Here is an 11,681-nt window from a genome sequence, read left to right as displayed (position 1 = left end):
GATTTGTGTTGACTTCTGATATGGTGAGAGGTTAACAGGAGTAAAATTTTAAACTCGGGTGTGGCTGCACAGCATCGAAAAGTCTATGCCAAGCTCCCTGCCATAGTCCAGGCACTTTATGCCACCTGGTGGACACGTTTATTATAACTCTGGCATCGCAGACATCCGTCAACAAGTTGGCTACGTTCTGTTATTCATCGTTTATTACCTGGCCAAACGTCTTACAGTTAATCTCTAATGACCATAAATATGCAAGAACACGTCCAACTACACCACCTCAAAAATAAATACAAAAAAGAAAAGATAAATGCTGTGTATAACTGAAAAATTCATGTATTTGAAAATGTTGGACCTCGGAGAATTTTCAGCTAGACATCAGCGCACTATGAATTCTAGTCCATGTAGAATTGCATGGCTAGCCTGCTGGTCCTTGCTTAATTTCAGACATAAAGAGAACAAGCCACTGGTTGCAAAACAAACTCAGACCTCTGAGCAGCAGTAATGATAATATTTGCACATCAACCGCAAACCATCAAAGTTCTCCCTAGGCCAACAAGCTAAAAATATAAAAATGGGGGGAAAAAAATAAAATAAATAAATCTAAGGAGACTTTGCAAGACGCAAACAATCCCATTATTCTTAGAGCGGTCATTCAAATGAGTATAAACAGTTTGAAGTTGTGGCTAAATATTTATTTGAAGCCAACAAAGTTTAAAAAAAAAACAAAAAAACAAAAAAACAAAAGCCAAAACAATACCAATGGCTTACAATAAGATCATCTGTTATTCCGCATTTGACAATTCTCCAAACCAAGTGAACAGTATAACCTTCAATGTAAAATTCTAACCTAAAAACATAGTAAAAATTCAATTACAATAAAAGGGAAGTGACATTTTTTAAAACATACTGAATAGTGACAACTAGTGTGTCTGGACAAAATGGCTATTTTGACAAATACAGGCTGAGAGTTCACTTTTTTTTTTTTTTTTTTGGGAAAGTCCAGTTGAACCGAAAAACCAGGACGCCGGCCTGAAATTCAGCGTTCAGAGACGAGCGATGAAAGTATGTCATCTTCAGAGTCCGTTCAGAGTGAAAGCCTTCACATTCAAGGGCTCTTTTGTGGAGTTCACTCCTGCCCTCATTAAAGCCAGGTAACACAAACACAGGTCAGTATAACCATACCTACCTAACTCAGATACACCAAAACAAGAGTCCACATCTGGGAAAAAAAAAGGTTTTGGTTTTTTTTTTTCTCTCTTCAGTATTTTTTTTTTTTGTTTTTTTGAGGGCGGGGTTGTTGTTTTGTTGTTGTCGTCCATGTTTACAGACTAGGGTGAGAGTTAGACATACCAACAAATCAATCCACACTGGTCTTTCTGCTGAGTTTAACTTAAGAAAAACACAAGGGGGGTTTCCTGTATAACTTGCAGATGGGTGATCACGCAGCTGTACTCTCACAAGCTACTTCACTGCAATGTGGAGACAAGCGAATATCGACTATGTGCACTGCTGTATAAAACTCTACGACATGATATTTAATGTGTTGGACCTAAAGTACCAGGGTCAGTGTGTGTGCTGGCAGGAGTCGGTACGATAAGTCAGGTTTGTTAAATGAGTCTCTCTTTCTGTAGATTTCCAACACTGCACACACGCTCTCCCTCGGCCCTGGTGCGTTTACTCCATGCTCTCGGGATCTGCCTGAGCCATGTAGGCATCCAGCTCTGCGTCCAGATGGCCTTTGGTTTTGGACATGTAGGCGTCTAGCTGGTTGTCTAGCTGTTCCCGTGTGACAACGGGGCGTCCAGCGCCTCTTCCTCGGCCACGCCCACGGCCTCTGCCGGCGAAACCACCGCGGCCCTTCAGGCCACCGCGTCCTGACAAAAAACAAACAAACAAAAAAAAAAGACACCCCACAAAAACAAAACAATTAGTGGTGGGCACACTGACAGAGGGTCTGTGGACATGTTTGAGAACACGAACACATGAATGCATTAGTTAGAATTGAGATATATATATATATATATATATATATATATATATATATATATATATATATATATATATATATATATATATATGTGTGTGTGTGTGTGTGTGTGTGTATATATATATAATTTATATATATGTATGTGTGTGTGTGTGTGTGTGTGTGTATATGACAGGCACTGTGGGCCGGTTCAATCAGACTGCATTACTATAACTGGAAATGAGGAGGAGAGGAGTCCACCACTACTCACCTCTCCCTCCTGCTCCACCACGTCCAGCGCCTCGTCCTCCGAGGACGGCTCCTTTGCCGACTGGCCCTCCGCGCTGACGCATGCCGCGGCGCAGCCCGACCCTGCCTACGCCTCCTCTGCCTCTCATCTGACCTCCACCTGCAGGGAGAAAGCTCTGGTTACACTCGCTCTTTGGTCCCTCTGCACGTCTTACGTCAGAGCCCGACTGAGTTCCTGTCAAAAGAACAGAGGACGACCCTCTCGCACACGCCTCAGCTTTTAATCTGATAATCAGAATGGACAACAACCCTCCCATTATCACTCAGATTTACTGTGAGAGTCAGCACTTCACATCTGTTCGTGATCACCGCTGTTTTGTTGAATTCTACTTGCAATCTGTGAGTCATTTGAAGTCATATTTTTAAAAAAAACATTACAAAAAGGACAATAAAGAATAATTTTCCATAACAAACAGAGAGAACAATCGCCTGTAAGCCGGATATTTAAGCAAATTTATGGCCCTGGAGCTCTACATATAAATGCATTCTAGAAGTTTCCTTTGTGGGGGGGGGATGAGGGGGTTCTGTATTTGAGAAGCTGTCAACAATGATTTAAGTGAACTAAACGCCGTCACTACAAAATGCTGAATTCAAGTTTTAAAACATCTCTAAATTTGAATAAGCCCTCAACAACACAGCATCTCACGAGTGTATCACATAGGCTACAGTGTGCAAAGTTAGCATCAGAAACCACAGTGCCTCCAAGCACTGGAGTCTGATATTCTCTGTGTGCAAACTGAAAAGAACTTTCATTACTGCAGTCACAACTAATGACAGTGGACACACTCGGCTGGAAACTCGTGTCAACTTCCCCACGGCAAGCGCAGGCCTCTATCAGTCATCTTAACTAGTTCCTGACGGGCGGCAGCGAAAAAGACACACCCGGGCTCCCTAAAATAACTCATTCTTCTCCAAACCAACCGGGCAGCTCTTTGAACACAATCCTGCCGCCGGAATTTTCTAGAATCCTGAGTAGTGACTGAGTGTAGACAGCTGGCTCAGAGCAGCTGCTGTTCTCTGTCCTCACAGATTAGCCTCCAGAACAGGTGCTGGAGCAACTGGTAGGACGACACACTGGGAGGACCCTCCCGCTGAGACAGAGTGACAGCCGTTGAAACCAATCGCAAACGGCGCAAACGTCCTCAAAAGGCGGGGTTTGAGCTTTGACTGATGGATGGGCCAACAATTAGCACAGGTGGGATTTACAACACAATACAGTTGTGCTTTGATTAACAGTCTCAACTGTGTCAGCAATAGTGACGAGAACTGTTTCGAAGGAAGGTGTTAAAGAAAACATCAAATGTAACAAAGGGACGATTGAGTCAAATTGCCCTCACGATAAAACGTACACTCAAAATCATCACCACAGCACCAACATACAGACGTTATGCCTCGTATATAGGCCAAGGTTCATTATAAACTGATTTGTTCTGGACTGCCGAGCGTTTTCGTGATCCGAGCGTCTGGGGAATTCCTCGCCCAGTTTTAAGGACTTGGCGCGGCGGTACTCACCCCTCAGAGACATCGCGCCCCTCAAAGTTCCCCCTCGGCCTCCGCGACCCCTAAGTCCTCCTCGCGCGGCTCCGCGCAGTCCCCCGGCGACAAAGCCCCGTCCTCCGGCTCCCCCTCGCATGAGCGACCCGATGGGCCGGCCCAGCCTGGCCTGAATGTTGCTCTTCCCCAGCCGCTGCTTCAGGCTCTGAGAGCGGGAGAGGAGGAGGAGAAGTACGGAAAAGGTGTGAAGCTATTCAGAGCGTGCAGACAAAAAAAGGCTCCAGCGTAAGCAGGGTTACAACATGTCTCCTTCATGGGATTCTCCTCTCTGAAGTAAAACCACGATTCAAGGAGATACCACTTCTTTCTAAACTACTTAGATTTCAACGTCGCCCTCAATTTTTGAGACAAGCTCATACTGACATGGAAAAAAAAAAAAAAAAATTAATTAACAATTATTTCACTCGTGGGTGTGGCTCTCATAGCTGTGTATAAAACAGGCATTCCCCTTTTTGACCGAAGTGAGATGACTCACGTCCCCCTCCCGGGCCTGGGGCTTTGCTTCCCCCTGCCTGCCTTACCTGTTTGTGCTGCAGCGCGGCCTGCACAGACGGACGGTTCTCCATCTGCTGCGCGAGGCGTCGGTTGCGCGCGCTGGCCATGTGCTGCTGCTGCATAGTGGCTCTGATGCTGACAGCCGTCGGCTGCTTGTTCTTCAGCATGTTTGTGAAGCTTTTGGAACACATACAGGGAGAGGAAAAAGAGAGAGAGAGAGAGAGAGGGAGAGAAGAGAGAGAGAGAGAGAGAAAGAGGGGGAGGAGAAGGGATACGAGGAAAGGAGGGTTCCAAATCAAATCACTTCAAACACCATGGACGCATCCGCAGGGAACCTGCAGCAATTCAGTGAATGCCCGCTTTTTTTTCTCTTCTCTTTGTACTCTCTCTCTCTCAATAATATCTAGACACCCCAAATGTACATAGTTTAGATGACACTAAACCAAGGCATATAAATCTGTGTCTAGAATAACGGGTAGGAGGGGGGAAAGAACAGACACAAGAGTAAAGAGAGAAAGAATGACCACAGATAAAGCAGAAAGAGAGAAAAGAGACAAAGTAGAAGCCAGAACTAAAGCAGAGGGAGAGAGAGAGAAAGAAGGAGAGAGAGAGGGAGAGAGAGAGAGAAAGAAGGAGAGAGAGAGAGAGAGGGAGAGAGGGGGGGTTTAAGAGTGTCTGCCACTTACAGGCCCCCTGCACCCTGCTGTGATGTCACCATCCCAATTCATGGCAGGGAGAGGTGGCCCTGGACTAGAGGGGTGTCTGGCAACCCAGCCACTTACAGCCCAGACCGTGCCCTTCGTTGTCGTTCATGAGAGAGGATCGTGGGAAGGAGAGGGGGAATGGGGGGGGGGAGAGGGTCGGGCACGTCCAGACCAGGACTGGGCGCCTTTATTGTTTTGACAGCGAGAGACTGAAGTTTAAGACAGAAAAAAAAGGAAAGATAAAAACACAAGGAGGGAGAAAAAGTGTCACCCAAGAGAGAGAGAGGTTTTGGTTTTTTTTTGTGTGAAAGCGGGAAACATTGAGGATGCATTTATTGCTTCTTTTTTTCCTCCCTCGATAAAACTCGCCATCCTCTTTATTTTCTTATCGTCAGCTTCACCCACATGGTTGAGGAGGCTCTTCTGCAGTGCACTGCATTGGAAAGAAGCCATCTTACCTCACCATGGTTACCATGTACCCTCCCTGCCTTTAGGGTGTGCCCTGCTCACACAAGATTCGTGCCTGATTTAACCAAAAGCAAAGAATTTGGACTACCCAACATCACCAAATGTTACACAGAGCAGGTAAAAGGCACTGACTGCCTTGTGTGAATAGAGCACAAACTGTGGGCAGTCTAGCGTCCATGTCTGGTCTGGTCTCTCCCCCTCAAAGACTTCCATTGCTCAAGACTTGTTGCCGCCTTATGTATCTCTGTATGTTTTCTCCCTCCCCGGCCTGGATGTAATGCTGTCAGGGTGCGTAGCGCCTCACCGCTCATTCAAGGACACCTTGGTGGTGCTTTTCAGCACGACTTTTTGCGAAGAGGGGGCACTCATTTTTGTGTCTTCGTTTCTTGATAGTGCTTTCCTGTAATGTTAGAAAATATGGAGTGTGATTAGAAAGTGAGAGGACATTTTGGGTTCGCATGGGAAGAAAAAAAAACACACACACAAAAAAACGTACGTCAAAAATATGCGTTGATACGGCCGAATCAAAACAGTTACACACATTCGTGCCGATAGTGAACACACAGTAGAGAGGCTAAATTAAAGAATCCCCCGCATAACCATTTACCATTGGATCAGCTGGTGCAGTAATGATAGAAATGATACGTACAGCATATATACAGTGCAAATACCGAGTGTGGAATGTATGAGATGACGGAATGCCTGTTCAGCATCGCGATACAGCTACGCTACCCCACGTCCTCTTACTGTGTACCCATTCGGCTCATAAGACCGCTCTTTAAAAAGACAACTAAGCACATGATAAGACACGAACTTTATTTCATTCATTATTCTTCGTCAAACGCGTTACGTGATTCGTTGCTAGACTACTGTACTCTTAAATCACAACTAGAAGAGCTAAGTTAATCATAGCGAATGACGTTCGCAAAACGTTGTCAAGTAGCATAAGGCTATGACAACTGAAGAGCGGTAATAACTTCAGAAACGGATAAATGTGTAGGTCGAAACGACGAAATCATGCCATGGGAAACCACTTACTTTGCTTGAGGTGTTGCAGCAAATTGAAGTTTTGAGACACCAACAGACTGGGTAGCTAGTTGTTCAGCTTCTCGGCTAGCTAGCTTGCCGATGTAGTTGGGTACCTAACACTACCTTCGAAGAAAACTGTTGTAAATCTAAATATATACTTAAGTCCACCCTCTTTTAATCAATATTAAAATAATTACTAAAATAAAGCTTTTTCAAAAAGAGAACAGAAAGTTATACCATACAAGACTAACGTCGTGGCCCTGTGTAATTCCTCCTAGCCTACTCATTTATCACAAAATGGTGACGGCTAACTGCCGAGAATGAGGAAAATGGAGAGCCTTTGTAAACGCGTCATGTACCGCGAGACTTCATTTGTTCCCACGAAGAAAAAAAAAATACTAAAAATGGCGACTGTCGCTGTAGTGGAAACTCCATCAGGAAAAGATGCAATTGCTGAGGGATTGTTTGAGCTTTTGAAACCAGCTGTGCAACAGCTTGATCTTCATGTACACTCAGTCAGGTAATTTGATCAAACCCATACGTTTAGCTGCTCTTTCTGCACACATCACACTGTGTTCTGTGCAGTGTCTCCTAGCTATTTAGCTAGTCGGCTATGAACTGTCAAAATGACCTGTCTCGTGATTCAGCTAGGCTACCCATCCTCAAACAATGGTTAAGATTGCTGCTAAAAATGTCACTGTTTACTGACACTGGTCTCTCAAACTGCCATAAAATGAAACAGATTGTTGTTATAGAAGCTAGAAACTAGAAATACATCCTCGTTGTGTGAGATTTTCTTGTTAAAAGAAAGCAGCCTATTCAGCTGCAGTAAACTAACTGCGCCTGAACCGTTTATTCTTTCAACAGAGAAAGTCAAGTAGAGCTTCGAGAACACATTGACAATTTGGCAACAGGTAACAGTTGAGATTATCACTTAAACCTTGTGTGATTTTAAACAAATAGTAAACGTAGATTCTCTCGTTTTTTGATTGATTCCATCGTTGATTTATTGATTTGTCGATTTACTCATTCATTTACTACTTTAAACTGACCTTATTTATTTGTCATTATGTGTCATTTTAGTTAGATAAATCTTCAACAGCTGGTTCATTTGCTGTGTTGTGTAAAAGCATTCCCAAGATAAAACTAAATAGCCTAATTTCAGCGTTGCTCCTTCCTGCATTCTTTTCTTTTCAGAGCTGTGCAGAATCAACGAACACCAGAAGGTGGCACTAGACCTTGACCCCTACGTTAAAAAACTGCTCAATGCTAGACGCAGAGTGGTGTTGGTAAATAACATATTACAGAATGCACAGGCAAGTAAACTATAAAGTGCTCATCGGTTTGCCTTAATATTGTCTCCCATACTACACTGCCCTGCCTGTATGTTGAAAAGAATTGTATGTCCTGCCATTCACTTTATTATGTATTAAAAGATGTTTTGGTTGTTGTTGTTTTGGTGTTTTGTTTTTTTTTTCTCCCAGATTTCTAAAGCCCACATTAATTTACACAATGACCTCTCGTTGCCTTTCTATCTCTCCCTCCCTGCATGTGTCTCTCTCCCTCCTGCTTCAGGAGCGTCTGCGAAGGTTGAACCACAATGTTGCTAAGGAGACGGCACGAAGGAAGACGATGCTTGAGACATCTGGAGCGTTTGCTACCCGATCACCCAGCAAGCCATGATGCACCCAGCTGATGTACCAGAGGCTTCACCGTCGCACTGTGTCCAAAGCCAAGCTACAGACTATTGTACATACATACATACATACATACATACATACATACATATATATATATGCATAATATTCTCACCTGAAGTCTAAGGCTCCTACCTCACAGAGATGCACTGGGCTATGCATAGCATCCTGCAGCAGCGGAGCAGCACGATTCACAGAAAACCCTTCATTTAAAGGTGGTCTGGAAGACTGCAGTGGCTCGTAGACTTAGTATTGTCTGTCTTTGTTTTTTTTTTTTTTTCCCCCGCAAGATTACAGTTGACCGTACAAAGTAAAGGAGTGAGTTACATGGTAATAGACACCTCCTTTTTCATGTTTTAATAACCATGCAGTTGTTAATGTGTTTAATGTACTAGAGAGCTGAATTTAGCATGTATAGATACTGCCTCTTCGAGGGGAGCAACTTAAAGGAACCAGTGCTTGATAAAAAAGAGTCAAAAAGCTTGTTTTGCATTGAGATTTAAAACTAAAATGTTAGAATATTCATGGATAGTTGCAAATGATTTTTCAGTGCCCTAGTTGCTGAATCCCATTTTGAAAGGTGAAAACGTTCTTTGCTGGATGGCTTCGACCATTAGAAGACCATTTTAAATGCTACATATCGATAAATTACACAGTAAATTAAACAACAGCCCAGACATTTTCAATAAAAAGATTGGGAAAAGAAAAAAAAGGTGAAAGAATGTTACAGCAGCATTTTGGTACGACATGTACATTCTAGAATTGAAGAAATATTGTCTGATTGTAAGGATTCTTATTATCCTGTTATCTTTGTGTCAACATACATGTTAGCGTAATCATTGTTTCCCTGTAAGGTGGTGAATCAAGAATTTTGCACATGTGTGAACATCACAAGCATAAAATGAGTTCTGTGCTTTTTGACCGTGTTTTGTAGTGGTACCGTTTCTCAGTGAAAATCAACACATCGTCAGTGGGTTTTTTTTTTTTTTTTATCGCCAATTTACGGTGTTTTATCAAGCCCCTCCTTATAAGTGTATAGATATATTTAAAAAGAGAAGCCCTGTCATTTTCTTACCCTTTATTTACTCTTTAATATCATAGCCTGCTCTTGGTCCCTGAACTATATTACTCAGTCTTATTGCAAATCAAAATGACAGAATGGGGCTAATATGTGAGAGATTTTTTTTTTTTTTTGCATGCTTGTAAATCAAAACTACACTTTCTACTAGGGCTTTTTCGAAAATGATAAGATAAGCTCTACAAATTTGAATTTGGATGGAATATGTTACTACACGTCTCACAAGATCAGAAGCTCTCCAACCTCGCCAAAAAAAAGCAAAAAAAAAAAAAAGCAAAAAAAGAAAAATCCCTGGGGGAAATTCCTGGCAGAGTATCAGCTCTCACTAGTATAAGTCTTTCACCTGAATGGTCTCAGCACTATGCTGCTGTATAATTGAATCAGCCGTAAAAATGTGAGGTATGTATGCCCTCTTCGTAAATAATGAATGTTTTGTAATGAGAGAAGACGGAACGCTGTCAAAAGTGACCCTTTGGTTTGACCGAAAGGGGAAAGGTTATGGAAGGATTTCAGATGGGTCAAAGGTTAAGAGGAGGAAACCATGAAAGAGGAAGTAGAATTTAGAGGATGGACTCCCTCACAAGTGATTTTTGTAAATGACATATTAAAGACCAGTAAATGTAGATTGAAACTCGTTTCATAAAAAGGAGCAGAGAGGAAAGGTGCCACAATCCATATGAATGCTTCGATCAGATTTTTCTAAAGCTCCTGTGTTCATGTTTTGGTCAAACTGGATTGACGAAAGACATTTTATATGTTTTTGCCGCTTTTTATGTTGTGGCAGTGCCATGAAAGTTGACTGAAGGATCTTCAGATGATACACGCCAAATTGATATAATTTGGGCTCAAGATGGCGTTAGTTTTGTGAGACGTTATTTTACACTGATATATCACTCTGTAAACCCTCAGTGTTGGAAAGTGCTGGAAAAATTCAAATAAATTCCAGCTCCTGTAGTCTCATCGCAATTCAGCAATTAGAGCGTAGAAGAACCAAATTCTGATATCCATGTAGATCGCAAAATGTCAGAAAAATGTCTTCATTAGATTATTTGAAAAAGGTTTTTCTAAGAAGAGAAAATTGAAACTCACTTGACATCAATTACACTGAGAAAGATTAACAAGGTATTGTTGCCTCCAAGTAAGCAGCACTTGTAAGTAAGAGTGGGGGCGAACGAGATGAGTAGGGGAGCAAGTGGGCTGGACAAAGGGGGCGGAGTAATCTTGGCGGCGCCACCTTAAAAAAACAGTCGCGCCGATATGTCAATCTAGACGCGACCCAGACAGACCTCGGCCTGGGGGCCCATCCGTGAGAGCTGCGTCACTATTGGCTGAGAGCCGCCGTCCCTTTGAGACTAGAGCCCCCATTGGCTGGGAGCTTGGCGAGACGCTCACGCGCACAATGTCTACCCGCTTTTGTTATTGTACCAAGTGCGAGGGGAGAGGCTTCGGGGGAGCAAGCAGGATGCACGAACGGAGACAGCGAGGCTGATAGTCCGATATCGACTTGGATAGAGAGAGATAGCGTTTGAAGGGGAAGGCGACTCGGAATACTACCTCACTGTCCACGTTCTCAACTATTGCTATTCATTTTCCCAATTATTCCGGCTAATGTGTAAGTACAGTGGAGTTATTGCATTATCCAGCTTCTTGTCGTCACGCCAACCGTCTAAGACCAAATAAGATCAGGGAGAAGAGGGGAGATTCCCACTTTAGACTAGCCAGTTGATCGTTGTCTCGCTATATCTAGGGGTGTATTTTGGAGGTGTGTCTACCGTGTCGCTCTTATCTTTCCGAATTCCTGGGTTTACACGCCACTAATCTGGGAAATATTTCGTAACTGTCTAGTAATCGACGTGATCTCGATACATTTGACATTTTGCCCTCCACCAAGTTCAGTGACGATTCTGTGAGGATTCTGCTGCAGAATCTGCACGTGTCAACATATTAATATCTGATTCCAAACTCATTTTAGTAATATCAAATTCTCACATATAACCTCAGCTATAGTTTCATATCCAGCGGGACCTCGCGAAATGTTTAGACGGCAGACTCGATGACGTGATATGACCAAATATGGTATCGCTGCATTCGTTTGTCCGCAGAGGAGTCAACAATCTGAGAAGGTAGCTACTTTGTAACCTCTTTGTAAAAGCGTCTCCTCCAAAGAGGTTGTCATTTTGTGTACCAGCATGGTAGCTCTGAATTGTTTAAAAACTCAACCCCACAAAACCTCAGTGAGCTCCACTCATCAGCTGCTTTAGACTCCTTATCATTTAAAAAATATGATCATTTAAGCATTACAGGTATTGGTTATTACTTAGACAGTAGACGGCAACATTTATAATGGAGGTTATTTATAGGCAACACAATAATTGACATCA

At 42.9% G+C, this 11,681-nt stretch overlaps 2 protein-coding genes across 3 annotated transcripts; one reads left to right on the top strand and one right to left on the bottom strand.

Annotated features, from left to right (window-relative positions):
* Positions 1-729: 729 nt before the first annotated feature.
* chtopa (chromatin target of PRMT1a) lies at positions 730-6,807 on the bottom strand. Of its 2 annotated transcripts, XM_030788937.1 has the most exons (7): positions 6,763-6,780; positions 6,535-6,648; positions 5,801-5,896; positions 4,351-4,501; positions 3,788-3,974; positions 2,238-2,375; positions 730-1,874 (listed from the first exon to the last, which is right to left on the bottom strand). In XM_030788937.1, the coding sequence occupies exons 3-7, from the start codon at positions 5,863-5,865 to the stop codon at positions 1,675-1,677; spliced, it is 741 nt and encodes a 246-aa protein (XP_030644797.1). In that variant the 5' UTR covers positions 5,866-5,896; positions 6,535-6,648; positions 6,763-6,780; the 3' UTR covers positions 730-1,674. The 2 variants fall into 2 exon arrangements, with proteins under 2 accessions (XP_030644797.1, XP_030644794.1); XM_030788934.1 differs by having other exon boundaries at positions 6,535-6,807.
* A 122-nt stretch (positions 6,808-6,929) lies between these two features.
* Positions 6,930-9,138, top strand: snapin (SNAP associated protein). The gene is made up of 4 exons (XM_030789334.1): positions 6,930-7,045; positions 7,393-7,439; positions 7,723-7,841; positions 8,101-9,138. The coding sequence occupies exons 1-4, from the start codon at positions 6,930-6,932 to the stop codon at positions 8,206-8,208; spliced, it is 390 nt and encodes a 129-aa protein (XP_030645194.1). The 3' UTR covers positions 8,209-9,138.
* The last annotated feature ends 2,543 nt before the right edge of the window (positions 9,139-11,681 follow it).

Source organism: Chanos chanos, chromosome 12, assembly GCF_902362185.1.
Source record: "Chanos chanos chromosome 12, fChaCha1.1, whole genome shotgun sequence".
NCBI lineage: Eukaryota > Metazoa > Chordata > Actinopteri > Gonorynchiformes > Chanidae > Chanos > Chanos chanos.
This window is presented reverse-complemented; position numbering and strand designations above follow the sequence as displayed.